This window comes from Sebastes umbrosus, chromosome 1 (genome assembly GCF_015220745.1).
Source record: "Sebastes umbrosus isolate fSebUmb1 chromosome 1, fSebUmb1.pri, whole genome shotgun sequence".
Taxonomy (NCBI): domain Eukaryota; kingdom Metazoa; phylum Chordata; class Actinopteri; order Perciformes; family Sebastidae; genus Sebastes; species Sebastes umbrosus.
The window spans coordinates 26,103,854-26,122,489 of NC_051269.1; the positions used below are offsets into that span (position 1 = coordinate 26,103,854).

An 18,636-nucleotide genomic window follows, 5' to 3' on the forward strand; every position below is an offset into this window, starting at 1 on the left:
AGTGTATAAAAATGCTGAAATAAAGGTGGAAAATAGTAAATATTAAAAACACATGTAATATAAATAAATTATTTTGATGTGCATAATTTCTGTCATTAAAAAAAAGGTTAATGAAAAGAGCAGAAGGGACTGTAAACATCACATTTATAGACTAGTCATCGTTAGTAAATCGAGTATTATACGATTGAAAACTTAAAACTATTAGATTGTTTAGACATTTCAAATTTATTCCAATTGTTTGTTTGTTTTTGTATGTTTTTATTCTCCTAACATTTTTTTGTTGTATAATTTTATTTTTTTTTTTTATTATTTTATACTGTGAAATATATTTGCTGATTTTTTTTGTAATGAAAAATCTGAACATGTTTATGTAACTACTGTATTGAACTTTCGAAATAAAGTATGGGGAAAAAAATACTTTATTTTATTTTAAAATAATCAATATTTAATTAAAGAATGATAATTACACTTACCACAGAAGATATGTCAGAAGATATGAGTGTATAAAAATAATGTGTGCTGAAATAAAGGTGGAAAATATTAAATATTAAAAACCCATGTAATATTAATATATAATATTAATAAATATAATATTATTATAATATTATTTTGATGTGCATATTTTCTGTCATTAAAAAAAATGTTAATGAAAAGAGCAGAAAGGAGTGTAAACATCACATTTATAGACTAGTCATCATTAGTAGAAGCGAGTATTTTTTTGTGCATACCTCCATCAGTGTATTTGTCTCTGCACATCTTATCTCCTTCCCTCTCTGAGAGCGTATTTACTGCACCACTCCTCTCTCTCCATACTTGGCAATGCCGTTCTCGCTCCGTCGCTATTGGCTGCTGGTAGAGAGACAGACCGGAGTGACCCGGATGTGTACCAGCGGGCCTGTGTGGTGTGTTTTCTGCCTGCAGCTTGCTTCCTGTAGCCCGGTTGAGGAAGTGAATATCGCTGACAGGACAGGGCTGGGTTCAGGTTCAGAGAGGGAGAGAGAGGCGAACTAAACATCTTCCGCGGGGGGAATAAACAAAACAAAACAAAACAACGCAGCAAGAGGAGCGGATCTGTTCCAACTGTAGTGAAGCTTAAAGGTGTAACAGTCAACGGTGAAAACCTGCTCCCCCTAGCCCCGCTGAGACCGCCGCAGACATGGTAAGGGCCGCGGCAGAGCTGGAGGAGAGAGACGGGGTAGCTCTGGAGCTGCTGCTAGCTAACGGCTAACTAACGGATACTGCTTACTAACGGCTACTGCTTACTAACGGCTAACTAACGGCTGCTGCTTACTAACAGATAACTAACGGCTACTGCTAACTAACGGTTAACTGACGGTTACTCCTAACTAACGGCTACTGCAAACTAACGGCTATTGCTTACTAACAGATAACTAACGTCTGCTGCTAACTAACGGCTACTGCAAACTAACGCCTAACTAACGGCTACTGCAAACTAACGCCTAACTAACGGCTACTGCAAACTAACGCCTATTCCTAACTGACGGCTAACTAACAGGTACGTGTTGCTAAGCTAGGCTAACGCTAGCTGGAGGTGCTGGGTGGTAACCTGAGAGCAGCAGCTCAGTTCAGCTCAGTTCAATTGTATATAAATCACCGATGCATATCTAACCTGCACTAGTTTGCAAAACTTCTGCCTAACTACCGGATATAGGAATGAATTAGCTTCGTGGCTAAGCTAGCAGTAGTTTCTTCCAGCTAGTTAGTAGCTAGCAGTTAGCTAAAGCTAGCTGCATAAGGTATAAAGTTAGCACAGGATGTTTTGGATTTGACACAAGTTTCGTGGATAGTATTAGTGAGGAGTCGTAATATAATGTGTCGTGTACATACACATACAGTCCTCCAGGCGTGCACCACACACACACACACACACTCAGGCTAATATAGTCAAGCGCCGGGTTGCCTGTAGCTAAAATAAGACCTGCTTGCTCCTCCTATTCCAACATGACAAGCTGTCAACCTCCTCTGCTGGTGGGTTTTCCTGCCTTGTGAGTTTAAGACAATGTTTAATCATCTGGGAAACTCTGACACTTCCTTAAAGATCATAACAGCAGTTATTGTTTACTTATTGCAACACTTCCCTACCTCTCCAGCTTATAAAGGCAGTAACATCACTGTAATTGATCATAATAATAATATTTGACTTGAACTACTGTAGCATAATGGAGTAACCATTTTGTGCTTTCAGTCAATATTTAATCTGGGGAAACTCTGACACTCCATATAAATCATAACAACAATTTACTTAATGCATGCTTTTAACACTTTCCTACCTCTGCAGCTTATAAGGCAGTAACTGAAATTGATCATGTATTTATGCTTGACAAAAAAAATAATATTTGACTTGAACTACTCTAGCATAATGGAGCACCATTTTTGTGCTTTCACACTGTTTATAAAAGTGTTTTGTAGTACTTCCACATGACCTAAATTGTGTGATGCCTGAGTTGGGAAGAGCAGCTGGTTTTTCTCCGCAGTCGCCCACTCTCCTCGGCCTCACCTCATCCATTCTGCTGGCTGAGCCTCACCGCCCTCCCCTGACCCTCGGGGTTGTTGGTCTGAGCTAGTGTTTACACGGAGACAGGAGCACGGGTAAACACAGCGTCAAGGAGCGCAGGTGTCTGATGGTGCAGACTGATTCATCAGCTGAGAGGAGATTTTAAGACAGGCAAAAAGCAACTCGGAGTGAGAGGAAATGGCACGGGAGAAACTTCTGTTATGTTGAGGGTCACCCTTAAGGAAAATGTTTATGGAAAGAGGGTTCTCTACTTTATAACATGTCGTCGTCCTTTGACCAGCTAGCAGCTGTATGAGTAAACTCTTGTTAGGTTCATGCACTCCAGAGGAGTCACTTCATAGATATGCCAAGGTGGAGGGTTTTGTCGACATCTAAGAGGGAGGTGAATGAAATGGGTATAATAAACAAATAATGTAGCAGGGCAAAAAACTATTGCTATTGTGCTTTTGGTGATTTTGATATTGATAGAATTTAACTTATTTTCAATGCAAATGCATCCTTTTCCCATTGGTTTTGGATGAGCATAGCGAACTGTTCTTCATATTTCTTCATACTTCCTAGCCCCATTTCTGTTCGTTTGTCATGGTAGATATTGTACACTTATCCTGTCAGGGCATCATAATATGTGTAAAGACAGATAACTGGTTGCTCTGTGTGTTCAACCGTAAGGCAAAACGTGTCAGGTGCTCTTGGAAAACGGGGAAAAGGCAGTCCAGGCACTCCAAAATACTAAAACAAGTGGCAACGAGGAAGTATATTAAAAAGCCTTTATTGTAGTGGATCATTAAATCATTAAATCAGTAAAAAGTAAAGATGCACCGATCCAACTTTTTCAGTCCCAATATCGATACCTGGGCTTTGGGTATCGGCCGACACCGAGTACCAATCCGATACCAGTGTTTAATTAATAAGCTGTATGCCTCACTGTGTGGAAGTGACTGGGATCATTCTTTTATGTGTAAAGCAACATCAGGCTTGACTTAAATATTGCTTTCCTAACAAATAAATACATAGATATACATTTACTGTCCTGTTATTTGTTATTAAAATAATAAATCGTACACCAGAAACTTGGTAAAAAATCTTCAAAATTTACAGCAATCGCAGTTGAAATGTAAAACTTTTTAATCCAGCAACAAATTGGTCAAAACTTAAACAGGAATTCAAATTCCAGTATATAATGTATATAGTATATAAACATAGAATTGAATTGAATAGATCGGTCCCATTGTCACCGATATCCGATCCAGCTATTTGAGTCAGTATCGGCTCGATGTCCGATCTGCCCGATATCCGATCCGGTATCTGTATTGGTGCATCCCTAGTTCAGATACTGTAATATTTTGTATTAATTGCTGTAGTAGTGACTTTGATGGCATCTGATGCTCAGATGAAAATGAGACATAACTAGTGACCTGCGAGTGTTAGCTGAAAAACAGGTTTTGTCCCTCTACTATTATTCAACTTCCTCCATCTTCTTACACATTTCCCAGAGTTTCATGTTGTGGCTTGTCTGTCCTCCCCTGCTCACTAATATCCTGCTGCTCACTGCATATTTAAGGGGGAGAAACCCCCGGGGGGAAGGCTATGCTATGCAGTCCTGTCTGTTCTGTGTCCTCTGACTGAGCTGTCATTATGAATAACTTCTTTATTTAGTCTTAACTTGCCTGTTTAAAGAAAAGTTAAATATTTTACCTTTCATTTGTCCTAAAACTGCAGCAAAAGAAAGACTTTTTTTTTTTTTTACTGGATACAGGAACGTTGATCTGTAAGAGTTAAAGACCGGGCCTGCTGTTTTGCAAACTGTAGTTTATTGGGGACATTGAACACATAATCAAACATGTGCTGAGTCTGGGGGACTAAGTACAAAACAAAACAAGCCTCAGTAAACAACCCAAACATGTAACCTAAAAAGGAATTGGCTACAGTCTCAGGCTGGATTTAAGACTGAACTGATTTTTGGGTTGTTGGTTTTGTAGTCTGTGATGATGATAGGGAGGTTTTGAGTGTTTGTTGCACAATACAACAATCAATGTTTCAGATTTTAAATAGTGTGTTTGCCCCGTCTCACCTAGAATACAGAGCGCCTAACTGTCATCTAGTCACAACACAAATACAGAGATGAGATGTGTCAATATATATTCGATTCGGTCACATTATACGTTTGCTTTGCAGTAATTAATCAGAACTTAATGTCGCAGTGTCAGGGGCAGCCCGATCAGACACAATCGGGTGCTGATATGTGAGAAAAACTGCACTATGGGTCAAGCACCAGGCTGAAGTTAGTTTGATAATCAGCTGTTGGACACATTTTACCAATTTCCTGTGAGAAACTCTGGATCTCATACCTTCCAACTAAGCCGCCATTTGTTTACTTCATTTATCATGCTATGAATTTTTCAGCTTGTTTTTGGATCAGAGATTGATAACCTAATCAGTGATGTCAGAGCAGATGTTTTGTGTATCCAGCCGCCACAGAGGGTGAAGTTTCCACCGCAATTAAAGCTGCAGCCAGTTTGAGCAAATATGATAAAAAAGTTATTTTTATAAAACTGTCACTATATCCTGACAGTAGTGCATGAGACATATAATCTGTGAAAAAAATCATGTTCCTCTGCCTCTCCTCGTGCTCCTAATGGCATCTGCAAGTTTCTACCGCGCCTGAATCTAAACAACCAATCACAGCCGAGTTGGAGCTGGGCCAGTCTCTGGGCAGCTGGCGAACTCCAATCAATCGGTCAAACTAGGCAGCGCTGATCAAATATGAATCAATATTCTGTTACTGTAATGTCTATATCTCGCCTCAAATGTTGACAGAAAGATCTTGAAGTGTACTGTTTAGCTGTAAAATTAGAAAGTTTGCTTCGGCCGGCATGTTGAGAAAAGTCAAGACAAAACCAAGCACCGCCCACCAGCCTTGTCACAAACTTTCTCCTTTTAAGCTAAACGGTACACTACAAGATGTTTCTGAAAACATTTGAGGTGAGAAATAGGCATATTAGTTTGGCCTAAATGATAGTTGCACCTGACATTTACCTGTTTGTAGTTCACCTCAGTTCGACTACTAGCTGCTATTTCATGATGAGTTCATAGCGATTACACATCATATCTGCCACCTAATGTGTCACCTGTGCTCCATGACGCACCTCGCAGCCAAATGAAACGCATCCTTTGACAGCAGATGGAAAATATTTTCAATGACATCGCTTATTTAGATATGGTCAGACGTGCCACATGGTTGAATTTTCAGAAATCAGAATAGTTTTCTACACCGTGCAGTTCAAGTTGGTCAAACTTTTGACCATTTGGCGTCCAATTGCTATTTCATCTCTAACTGATTTTTTGCTCAGCAAATTCTCACATGACAAATCATGAGTGCTGTTCAGTCTACTGAGCTGTAAATGTTGTGTCTGTGGTCTCACAGCGCGAGCACAGTTTGCCTGCAAGGGTGAGTGGATATTTTCTGCACAACCGCTCCTCTCATACCCTCATACAGAATGTAGCAGGCCATTATCAGTGGGCTGTTTGGAGATGTGAAGGAGCTTAGAGTGGTCCTTTTTTTATATAGAGAGCATAGCAATTCTGAGTCCTGATCCAATACTTACGTATATTTTCCTACATAAGCTGCACAATGCACAATACTAGTGAGCCTGCTTTAAAACTAGTACGTTTTGAAGCTCATGCTTTCTTCATAACTTCTTCATAAGCATAGCAGGGCTTTTTCTTTAAAGGATAGGTTCACAGTTTTTCAAGTGTATCTTAAAACAATGGTCAGGTGCCCATTTGAGCTTTGAAGCAGGTTTTCCTTGCTGTAGGGATTGGGTGATAGGATTTTATCTTGGATTGCAATTAAAAAACACTCACAAAAAGTTGATGGTGAATTTCCATTATCTGGATAACCGTGAATATCCTCATCAGTGACTTGAAAAAGCTGTCTAGCTCGCATTCACGGTAGAGAAGTGTAAAAATGGAGCTGGATTGAGAAAATACAGGAATTATCATGTAAGAAAATACAGACTCACACAATGTCGCTATATTTTTTTATTTATGTAACCGTTATTTATGTGGGGGGACCTTATGATTTATGAATACCTTATATCCAATTGATTGTTTTTTGTTGTTTTTTTTGCACTAAAAAGGATGTTCAGTAACAAATATAAATATTTGTTTCTTAACAAAATGTAAGGTAAAGTGAGTCCAGTATGTTTTGGTGCCATTTTAAGAATTTTAAGCATATTTTGATGATTATCGGGCCGCTGTGGCTCATAGGTAGGACGGGTTGCCCATCAATTGGAAGGTCAGCGGTTTGATCCCCAACTCCTCCAGTCCACATGTCGAAGAGTCCTTGAGCATGATACTGAACCCCAAATTGCTCCTGAAGGCAGTGCCAGCGATGTGTGAATGAGTATTTAGATTAGATCCTGATGGGCAGGTTGGCACCTTGCATGACAGCCTCTGCCATCAGTGTATGAATGTGTGCGTGTGTGAATGGGTGAATGCTGACATATAATGTATAACGTTTTGTGTGGTCGGAAGACTGGAAAGGCGCTATATAAATCTAAGTCCATTTACCATTTAGCAATATCGTGAATCACAATTATTTTGGCCAGGATAATCATGACATGAAATTTTCATATTGTTCAATCATGCCTACCTTGCTGTAATCATTCCTTCTATTTATAGCAGCCATTAAGAGATCCCCATTTAATGCGCTTCAAAGTGAGTCATGGGGTACAAAATCCACAGTCCTCATTCTGCGTAGAAATATATTTCAATGCTTATTCTAAGATATTGTGAAGAAGTCTGAGTTAGTCAAAGTCTTCTTAGTACAAAATGTTTGTGGTTTCCTAGACTGTGTCTACTTGTTGAGCTGTAGAAGAGGGATAGTAACACAAAGAGCAAGTTGTTGTACTAAAAAGGTTGTAACTTTTAAGGGAAGAGGATACTCACTTGATTTGATTAATAGACTAATGGCCTCATATTATACTCCTGGTAAAAATGAATTGTAATTTTTCTTGTTAGTTAATGAGATGAACTAAAACTTTGCAAATCAAATCATACCGGTATACAATAACACACTGTATGTGACCTGAACGATTTAGACTGGAGGAGCGCTGCTGTGTTGTGAAGCTTTGAACTGACATGTTTAACTTTAATCTGGCAGTAGAGTGTAATCAGTGTTGTCTCTTTGTTTTTAGAATGACCAGCAGCTGGACTGTGCCCTGGACCTGATGAGGCGTCTGCCTCCTCAGCAGATCGAGAAGAACCTCAGTGACCTCATTGACCTGGTGAGTTACTGCCTTTACTTTCTCCTGTCAGATTTCTTTGCAGGTAAAACACACGCACACGCACACTCACACGCACACGCACACGCACACACACACGCACACACAGACAGGGTGTAGGTTATGTCTCCTCCAGACATGAAAAATCCAGACTCTATGAATATGCAATGTTGTTCATTTCGAAAGTTTAACTATTGGAGACAAGATGTCTTCTACTGCACTGAAAAGTTCACTCTCACTACATGTGCACTGGAAGTTTCAAGTGTCCACTTCACAATTGTGTAATGTCGGACACATTTACATGAGAATCAAGCTGATTTTGGGCCTGATTTCCCCCCCACCCTCCCGACAACGGTCTGCAAAGCACAGATTTTTTGATGGTTTGAAAGATTATCTCTCCAGATATTCCTGTAGTGAGAGGTATGTGAAGAGTGTTTTTTACATCCCCCAATCGGCTCGGAAGTCCATCCTGGCCTCACTGATTTCAAATCGTAAATAATAAACATGTTTAAAATTTAACATGTTTATTATTTACGATTTGAAATCAGCGCAAGTGTTTATCTAACAAGTCTCCATGACTTCATCCGTCCATCCTTTATGAATTTTCAGTACAAAGTAGGGCATCGTCTGCCCATCGTCCGCCATGTTTGTTTACACTAAAGTCACGTTTGATCACGAGAGATTTTGCTAGATTTTCATTTTCTTTAGTCTGGACTCTTATAGAGCGCACCAGGGATGACGTATTTTTGTAGGACAACCAGAAAGTTAGCATCGCCCTGGTTCCCTCAATCCCACAATTATGATACATGTTTTGTTCAACAAGATAATCTTCATAAATTAACACTACTTCTGATTTTTGAAGCGTAAATGCAATCGGCAGGAGTAAAAAGCTAACGTTAGGCTAAAAATGAACTAGACCAAGGTTGCATGAACGGGAGTATAAACAACAAGGTTGTAATGGCGGACAAGTCCGCGTGATGACGTTTAGTAGTCTTATTTAGTCACTTATTAGCAACCGGCTTTTTTAAGACACAAAAGCTTAAAAATTCAGGAGTGGGGTATTTATTCATGTATGTTATGTCGCAAAACAAAACGTTAAATCTCTTAAGCTTGTGTTAACCACAGACCTTATTTCAAGCATTTAACAAAAACTCTTTCAAAAAACCCATTCACTTCCAGACGAGGGATCCTGAAGTCCTAAAATGCTAACTAATTTCTGGGTTTTAGGACCCATTCCTGTAGCACTCTATAGTTCATGAATGGAATCTGTTATTGTGTGGTGTGCTGTTTTGGCCAAATTGTTACTCACCACACACTAAAGGAACAAAACTGTTAAATTTATTATAACATGTCGTTAAGTGTGAGGTCTCTCACATTTTCAAAATCTGTTAAGATTTGCGGGTCAGGGATGGCAGCTCGGTGTTGGAGGTTCCCCTTGTGGGAACTCTCCCCAGTGCTGGCTGGTCCTTGCCGGGAATATTTCCTCCATGGTGATGCACCCCCACCGGCTCTAGGTCGGCTCAGAAAGGCTCAGTTTAAAGGTGGCTCTTTACGGCACCCTTGCCCGTTCCTCGCCGCCTAGTGCTCTCTCTGCCCTCTCTCCTTGTGGGGAGGGACAAAGCTCCCCGCTCCTGGCACGACTGTCAATCAGGGCGGACTGTCCTCAGTGCGGCGATGTTTGCAACCCACCTGACCCATCTTGAAACACAGACCCCGTCTTGTTTACCATGCTTTGTGGGTGTAACTTTTTTGGCCGTGTCATCATCATTCATATCTATACAACCAATATGTTAATGATGAAATGGTTTTCTAGAGCACACGTTTCTTCATTGATCCCTTTGAGAGCAAAATTTACTTTAAAATTTAGGCTACAAAATTTTTTCTTTCTAAATGCCTGATGTTTCCGAAGTCGAGGAGTAATAGTATAAAATAATCGGTATCTCAATATTGACCAAAATAATCATGATTATGATTTTTGCCATAATCGAGTAGCCCTATTTGGTAGCATCATAAATGTATGTGTGTTTGGGTGGGCCTCCTGTTGTTTTGTTGGTGCTTCAATGTTTGTTGTTTCATACCATGCAAGTGCAACAGTTGTTGCATGGTATGAAACAACAAACAGTGTGTCATCTGGGAAACTGGAGCCATTTCATATGATGGAAGAAGTTTTTTTTTCTAAATCCTAAGTGCAACACTTGATTAATTCCCTGCTTGTAAATTAATAATTTGTTTCCTTCCGTCAATTTTCTGTTAAAAACACTGCTTTTGAAATTGTTGGACCTGTTCTGTGGAGTTTAATAGCAGTGCCAGCTGAGTCTGACAAATTAAGCTAAACCAGACACAAATCAAATCACACTTTTGCCAGTGTTTGCATGGCACTTTGTTTTGTGGGCATATGCGTTCCTTTCCACCCAGACCCCCACATGCTCACCTTCCTCCTCCCTCACCTTTAACCTCTCTCTCCCCGGGCATCGGCTCTCTCCTCACCCATTTCACTATGTCCGGTTGTTAGCGAATATTATCGCAGCTGTCAATCACCTCCACTGCCAGGCACTTTTTTGGCTCCACCATCTCTTCCTGGTGACTCAGAATCACCTGAAATCACCTCTTTATTTCCTGTTTGTCCCAGATCTCTCTTGTCTCCTCCATTTTCTCCCCTACCACTGGGTTTTGTCCCCCCCTCCTTCCCTTGTCTCACCCAGTCTGGGCTGCCAGGTGTATGTGTGTGTGTTTGGGGGTGTGGGGGATTTCTTTTAGGGAAACAGGGCCTCCTTTGTGTCTATACTCTGATGTAGGAGGACATAGAGAGGGGAGTCCATGTCAGTCTGTGAGAAGTAATTTGTACCCCCTTATCCTCTAGATATTATGTTTCCCAATGATATTTTATTCCAGCTCCACTCAGTAACCTCTGCTGTTTGAGTGAAGCTGGAATGTGAAAGACAAGAAACTTTCAGTACATTTTTGACCAAAATGAGACCACCTAATACAAGGCTACTTTTGTTTTTGCTGTCTAGTCTGTTCCTCCAGTCCTGCAAGTTTTATAAGCTGGCATCTCTTACAGGAAGTCTGAATTGGCAAAAATAGCTTGTCTTAATGTCTCTTGCTCACACCCAAGACAAACGGAAACACTTTTAATAAGATGTCTGAGGAGTTCAAATGTGTTACAAACTTTTGCAGTAGTTTCTGTGGCTGAGCACATCAAAGTATCTGTGCTGTAGAAAACATCGTGTTCATGTATTGAACTTTTTCTCTCTGTCCAGGTGCCCAGTCTGTGTGAGGACCTCCTCTCTTCTGTGGACCAGCCCCTGAAGATTGCCCGGGACAAGGTGGTGGGGAAAGACTATCTGCTCTGTGATTACAACAGAGACGGCGACTCCTACAGGTCGAGTTTATAACTGCACTTCAGTCATGGACAAGAAACATTAACTACATTAATCAGTCATTGAAAAATAGACCAAAGACAGTGACTGAAACTTTAACTGCATTTTAATGGATTTTATAATGTCCTTTTTAATACATCAGATCCCCGTGGAGTAATAAGTATGAACCTCCCATTGAAGACGGTGCAATGCCTTCAGCTCGCCTGAGGAAACTCGAGGTCGAAGCCAATAACGCCTTCGACCAGTACAGAGACCTGTGAGTACCGGCGAAGCCATCTCATGGGGCGTTTTTAATAAACGGTCGGCGTCGCCCGCTTGTGACCTCTGATTTCTGTGTTTTTCAGGTACTTTGAGGGTGGCGTGTCCTCTGTGTACCTCTGGGACTTGGATCATGGCTTCGCTGGAGTTATTCTCATCAAGAAGGCCGGGGATGGATCCAAGAAGATCAAAGGGTGCTGGGACTCCATCCATGTGGTGGAGGTGCAGGTGAGAATCAGCGGATATGAAATACGTTGACATTTGAACTTTCTCCTGACCAGTCTTTTTGTTTTCTTAGAGGAAGCCTGGACAGGCAAAGACAAAACCTGTGCATTACATTTGCATGTGACTGTTAACATCAGTGACATGCAGTCCATTTAGTCCATTTATTCATAGATTAATAAATACATTTGTAAACCAACTTATTAATGCCTTTTTTTATTGTACAGTTAGTTAATAATCAATTAAATGCTTTATTACTATTTCCGTGACTCTTGTGGTCCTCCATAATGCAGGAGATGCACCATCAGCGGCTTTCTGTAATTGTTTTCAATGAGAGTGAAGCATTCTGCATGCTGCTTTTGCGTTGCTGCACGCCTTGCACTTTTATAGGAGCACCCTGAATGCCCTGGAGCATTGTCTCATTGCTTGTTGTGTCTGTTGTGCGATCAGGAGAAGTCCAGCGGTCGTACTGCTCACTACAAACTCACCTCCACCGTCATGCTGTGGCTCCAGACAACCAAGACCGGCTCCGGTACCATGAACCTAGGCGGCAGCCTTACAAGACAGGTACGGTGTTAAGCTAAACGGAAAAACCACTGCTGACACATCAAGCCTTTCTGTAGTCATCCATGAACTCAATTTGTTTTGTCTTTTCACAGATGGAAAAAGATGAGACAGTTGGAGAGTCCTCACCCCACATCGCCAACATCGGCCGCCTTGTTGAAGTCAGTATAACGCCTAATATCCTGCTTGTTTAACTTTTTTGACTGCCTACCTAAAGCTGCGATGTATTGTTTTTCAAGAACAGGCCTCCTACACAGGATTTTATAGGGATTTAAAAGTTACATTATATATAGACTAATCTGCCGGCTGCTTTATGTGTTGTGCTCTCCGGACTACGCCACCATTATTATGGTGACGGAGATGAACTGAACACATTTTCATTTGCAGTGAAAGAATGGATGTTTGGGTTAACAGGGCCGATAATCACACCCTCCCAAAGATGAAGTCAGAAAACACTATTGTGAAACTGGTTATGAAACAAGCTTTGGGATGCAATAACATTAATATAGAGACGGAGCGCAATGCGTCATACTCTGACAACCACGCCCACTGGAGGGTAAACAATCGATGCCGCAGTATGGAACCAAGGGCTGAAACGCTAACAAAATGCCTGTAGCTAGCAAAAAATGTTAGATTTCAGAAAATCAAAGGATTAGTTTAGCACCCTATGTCTACCAGGGGTGTAGCAGTGTCACTGTGCATCATGTTCACACACCTCCATATTTGTCAATACAGTAAAAATGTTGTTGTTGTTGTTAACCTGAAATTAGAGGCAGACTAAATGTTAAGACTGTCTTGTTTGGCGTTCCAGGATATGGAGAACAAGATTCGCTCCACACTGAATGAAATCTACTTTGGGAAGACCAAGGACATCGTCAACGGCCTAAGGTAACGTTACATGAGTTGTTTGGATGAATGGGACTCTCTCCTTTTACAGCACTTCCTGTCAGCCTTGGTCTGCAGAAACTCTGTTTTTCTAATTGTACCAGTTCTACTGAGAGCAGAGTAGGTTTGTGTCTCTGTTGACCTGTTCAACAGATATTTTCTTACAGCTTTTGTCAATATCTGTCATTTCTTATCTGTTATTTTATTTAAACCTACCATTGCTCCCCCTCTCTTCAGTTGCATTTTTTCTGTATTCACTTCACCTCCTCCGTCCCCTATCCCTCTCCTCAACCTCTCCTATGATCTTATTTTTTTATTGCCTTTCATCCCACGTTTCTGCTGCCATTTTTCTCACTGTCTGCCCTCCTGTCAATCCCTCCGTCACCTCTCCTCCCCTGCTGTCTCTCCTCTGTGCTCCAGATCTATTGAGTCTTTGCCTGATAACCAAAAGTACCGGCAGCTCCAGAAGGAGCTGTCGCAGGTCCTCACCCAGCGTCAGATCTTCATTGACTAGGGTCAGAGGTACAATCTGGCATGGACAAGTGTGTGTGTTTGTGTATATTAGTGTGTATTGGTAAGTAGCAAATTAACAAGGAAAAATGTTGTTCTGTCCACGGTGCTCCTCTCAGATGTCTCACGGTACTTTAAAAGGAAGGAAGGAAGGAAGGAAGGAAGCAGGCAAAGTTCAAATAATAAATTATTTCAGTCGGACATATCTTTGATATTTCCATACACACTTTTTAGACTGCTAAGAACACCAAACGGGATGACCTTCAAACTGTAGTATGGTCTGAACTCTGAAGTCTCCAATAAATCCGGAGCCAATCCAATTCTGGAACCAGCGTTTTTAATAAACATCTTAATTGTGTTCCTATCATTGGCAGTAATGCTGTTACCCCAACATACAGCAGCATAAAACAAGGAACCAGCCACAAAACTCTGACAGAAAACATTAAAAGCTTCTTACTGACCTCGAAATTTCCTGGGAGAAAAAACAACCTGTACTGTGCCTTCTTAACCTTTTCTACTCCATCCCTCTTTACCATAGGCACATTTTTGTAATTTTTTAGGAGGGTACAGGGGGTCTTTAGGGGGAGATAGCAGGTCAGCAGTATATGTCACATAGAAGTGGTGTACATCGACTGAAAGCTGAGAACCTGAAGATTAATTTGAGTTGTTATGGTAAAAAATCTGAAATAAACATGAATTAATGAATTGAAATCAATTCTGAACATTTTGATAGAAGTATATGATGGAAGTTTGCTACATCAAGTACATGCTCTATTATGTCTCATAAGTTGTTGCAGCAATTTTTGGTTTATACCATTTGTTACACAGATTTGGTGCTAAATTTTACCATTTTTTTACCACTCAAGAATTGATAATAAATGATCAATAATCCCTCCAAAATACCACATTAAGACACAAAGACCTTGAGGAACACCATAGAAAAAGCCATGCTGTGATTTGGTATCAAAAACTTTTAACATTTGGAGATTTCTGCAAGAATTGCATTTTTGGCAATGATATGGCGAGCATTTCTGTTTTTGGAAACTGCTCAGAGAACTGTTTATTGTCAACCTACCTAGGAAAGCCATCCATCCTCTGAATGCTCTAGGTCTATAGTTTGTGGTTGTGAAGTTTCATGAGGTTGTGATTATCCTAGAGGTCACCACAGGTCATTTTATACAGCGAGGTCAAGTTTTAAAAAACAAATGGTCTCACTAAAATGAAATGGCTACTACGGGGCTACCTTCACTCGTGCCTAAAAAAACCGAGCTGGCCCCAGGGCGCCGGCGCCCTCAAGGGGTGGAAGAGGTTTGAGAGAATTTGTGATTCCCCTCTTTCTTTTTAGTTTTTTGGATGTCAATAACCAGCTCCTGCATCTCACTATTATTAAGATTCAGGTAATTAACATCACACCAGCTCACAAAGTCTCATCTCTGTAGGTTTAGTGTCCTATATTGACTCATGTGCTTTGGAATGATGTTTATGTAATTAAGATATGATCAAATTTTGAACATCATTAGATTGCAGAGGACACACAGATGCCACAAAAAATGCATTTGGGGCGCTTTGTGTCAGATAGTTGTTTGTTGAGTTCAATATGTTATCTACAACAAGTAGAACAAAACAGAAAAACCTGATATATATGTTTTTTTAAGTGCTTGTGAGGGTTCAGGCTCACAGGTGTGTGTATGTGGAACTGTATGCTATATGAACACGTTAGCAGGCTCCTCAGAGTGTTGAAGATTGAGCAGCTGTGCAGGCATGTTGTGCAGGTTTTGTTTACCTTTTTAGTCTAACAGATGATGTCTGTGAAGGAGCGACACACTACTAACCATGTCAGAGTACTCAACGCAGTCACCACCCCTGATGTTTTGCAGTTTGTTGCCCAAATAAGGTTTTCTTAAATGGTGTGTTTATTCTGGACGCAGCACTTTGTCCTTTCTAAGGAGTGTGTGTGTGTGTATGAAAGCACAGCATTGTAACAATACCAGAGAAATCTGATTAACATAAATATTCATCCCCCTCTATTAAACAGGATTATATTGTTCAGAAACTCAAATACTGTAGCTTAATGGAATACTTTGCCCACAAAATTACCATTTGTGTATCAATTACTCACCGCGTGTTACCTTGAATTCTTGAAGAAAACTTTGTTTTTCTTGCGTCCACGGTGAATGGAGAATCAAAAAAATGGAGAAAAGCCTTGATGAATTGAAATAACTGGAGGCCGCAACAATTAAAAAAATCAAAACTATATCAAAACCATTGGGCAGCCTCCAGGTCTGAGAAGTGAAGACAATGCTGAAGTGCCTTAAACTTGCTTTTTTTCCTAATAGCCAGCAGGGGGCGACTCCTCTGGTTGCAAAAAGAAGTCTGATTGAATATAAGTCTATGAGAAAATGAGCCTACTTCTCACTTGATTTATTACCTCAGTAAACATTGTAAACAGGAGTTTATGGTCTCAATCGCTAGTTTCAAGTCTTCTTCAATACAGCATGATGTTCATTTAGTAAATTATGGTCCCATTTAGAGTCAAATAGACCATAAAGCAGGGGATGCTTTAGGGCGTGGCTTTCTTGTGATTGCTACCACGGCGTTGTCCGGTCTGGGAGTTTTCTGCGTTTTTGTCTTACAACCGTAACTCTCTCACGGTGTGTTTTCAGTTCAAGTTAATTATAACCTTTTTGGTCCAATAAAAATGTCTTATTCAGCATTTGGTTGTAAACGTCTGCTTACAAACTCTCACAACTCCTGCGGTATAATCCAAGTCTCATTTATCCAGTCGCATGCTCACTACTTAACGGATGTTTTGATAATAGTTTGCTGTTGTTAAACGTTGTGGCCACCATTTACCATTTACTTTTGAAAAATGTTTTCTTCAAGAATTCAAAGTAACAAGGATTGAGTAATTGTCTTCATATATAAAATACAAGTCAATTTGTGGGTGAATTATTATTAATTATTATTATTGTGGGCAAATAGAGTGAATAGATTTACATTTGATATTAGCCCATAAAATTCTCAGTTAATTATGCATCTCAAAATAACTTCATTGTTCAACAAAGTGCAAAATGTTAAGGATGATGAATCCCTGTGTAGGCATTTAAAGCACGGTTCAACTGCATGACAGCAAATAACTGTTGGTTTTTATCTGCCTGACATTAATGTGTGCGGTGTGAGTCGATATATTTAATGTGTGATTTCACCGTCTTCTCTCCACAGAGAAGAAGTTGGACTGTGAAGTCTGTCTAACTAACTCTGCTCTTGAACTTACAGACTGTGTTTCTGTCTCGCTGGAGAAACTTTTCCTGTCTCTCTTGCTGTTTTCACATTTTTGACGTTGCACACACTGACTGTCTCTCTCTCTCTTTGTGTCCCTCCCCATACAGGAGTGTTCAGACTCTGGCTGACAAGTCAAAGCAAGACCTTCTGAAGGTCGACCTGATGGAGGCACTCAAACGCAAACAGCTAAGCTAGAGTTGCTACTGTTTTTTTTGTTTTTTTTTCTTCTTCTGTCTCTCTCACTCTCTCTCCGCCTCATCTCTGCCATCTTTTCTCTGTTTCTTTACGTCTCTCCCTCCACGCCTGTTTCAGTGCTGCACTCTTTGTTTATTTGTGGAAAAACGAAAAAAAGGAGAAAATGCTTAGCTTTTTATTTGGTTTCTGTCCGGTTTTTGTTTTTCATGCATCTCATCTGCCATGAAGCCATTCACTCAACGCTCCTTCTGTCTCTCTTCACCCCTCTCTTCTCTCCCATGTTATGAATATAATGATAGTATTACCACGGTTAATGATAATCTTACAGTGTGAGGGTCATTGTAGTAATAATCCCTCATGTTCTCACAGCGGATGTGTCCTCGTTCAGTTTCAAACGAGTGATTTCGGCTCTTCCTCGGTGTCGAGGAAACGGACAGACTGTGCTGTAAGTGGGGCTGTCATTATTATTATGTACATCAAATTTATTTCTAGCACCTACTTTTGTCTACGACACCCCCCCACCCCCCTGATATATTTGTATAAAATTATTACTGTCGGTGTATAACTGTCTTTCTTCTGGGTAAACGGTGTGAACTCGAGGGCGGCCTTCGGTTTGTGTTAGAAGGTTTTTACTCATTATTCCATTCATGCATGTGAGCCTGTGTGGGGCTGCAGCAAGTGGAAATGTAGACTTATCAAACATGGGGATGGACTGTTATAATCACCGGGTGATTACACCCACGTCGTCGACCCAACAACCCCCTACACTGTGTATAACATAACAGTTTGCCTCCCCTCTGTTCAGCTTATTCAACTCTTCTCTCTCCTCACCTACTTTGTCTTTGTTGGGGGTCACAGTTTGTCTTTGTGTCTCAGTGGAAACCTTTGACTGTTTCCATTTTGGAGGGGATTCTTTTCGTTGTATTTTTGTTTTGTTTTTATTTTGTAAAGCTTATGATTCATATTGTATTAGAGCCTCCAGCAACAATAAAAACTGTAAAAAGTTACACTTGTGTTTATTGTTTTATTCATTTCTTATTGAGGGGAGTGGAGGAAGTGGACAAAATAACATTACCATTGCAAACACTGATATTCAGGTGGGAAACATTTAGAGTCCCCTTATTAAGCATTTATAAGCAGAATATACACATTTAATAAGTAAGGGATAATGTACAGCAAGCCGGTCATCCTTCAGGGCGATGCGTCGGGGTCCAACCCTCCGCGCATCGCCCTGTCGGGGGTTTATTTCACAACAATGACCCGCTAGCTGTACATTATCCCACTTATTACACGGCTACTTACTTAAGAAATCAATAATTTCACACAAAAAACTGTCCTCCAGAGTCCGACATCAGAACTGCACCCATAGCAACAGTCTGTTATACATAGCAACGGTCTGCTATAAAGAAATAACAGACCGTAGAACGCTGTGATTGACCAATCAGAATCCAGTATTCAACAAAGCCGTGTAATAAATTGCTTATAACACACTGTAATGTAGCAAAACACAGTTGTAATA

General features: G+C 40.4%; 1 protein-coding gene across 3 annotated transcripts; it reads left to right on the forward strand.

The window, feature by feature from the left end:
• The first annotated feature begins 849 nt into the window (after positions 1 to 849).
• Positions 850 to 18,121, forward strand: capzb (capping actin protein of muscle Z-line subunit beta). Of its 3 annotated transcripts, none has more exons than XM_037777825.1 (10): positions 851 to 1,159; positions 7,735 to 7,824; positions 11,082 to 11,203; positions 11,344 to 11,457; positions 11,546 to 11,687; positions 12,132 to 12,248; positions 12,341 to 12,406; positions 13,057 to 13,133; positions 13,551 to 13,652; positions 17,030 to 18,121. In XM_037777825.1, the coding sequence occupies exons 1-9, from the start codon at positions 1,157 to 1,159 to the stop codon at positions 13,642 to 13,644; spliced, it is 825 nt and encodes a 274-aa protein (XP_037633753.1). In that variant the 5' UTR covers positions 851 to 1,156; the 3' UTR covers positions 13,645 to 13,652; positions 17,030 to 18,121. The 3 variants fall into 3 exon arrangements, with proteins under 3 accessions (XP_037633770.1, XP_037633753.1, XP_037633761.1); XM_037777833.1 differs by having other exon boundaries at positions 13,551 to 13,645; XM_037777842.1 differs by lacking the exon at positions 13,551 to 13,652 and having other exon boundaries at positions 850 to 1,159.
• The last annotated feature ends 515 nt before the right edge of the window (positions 18,122 to 18,636 follow it).

What these genes read in the sequence shown, in the direction of transcription:
- capzb (XM_037777825.1), top strand. An exon ending in TTCGACCAGTACAGAGACCT is followed by an intron (nt 11,458 to 11,545) that starts GTGAGTACCGGC and finishes TGTGTTTTTCAG; the next exon opens with GTACTTTGAGGGTGGCGTGT. An exon ending in GACATCGTCAACGGCCTAAG is followed by an intron (nt 13,134 to 13,550) that starts GTAACGTTACAT and finishes TCTGTGCTCCAG; the next exon opens with ATCTATTGAGTCTTTGCCTG.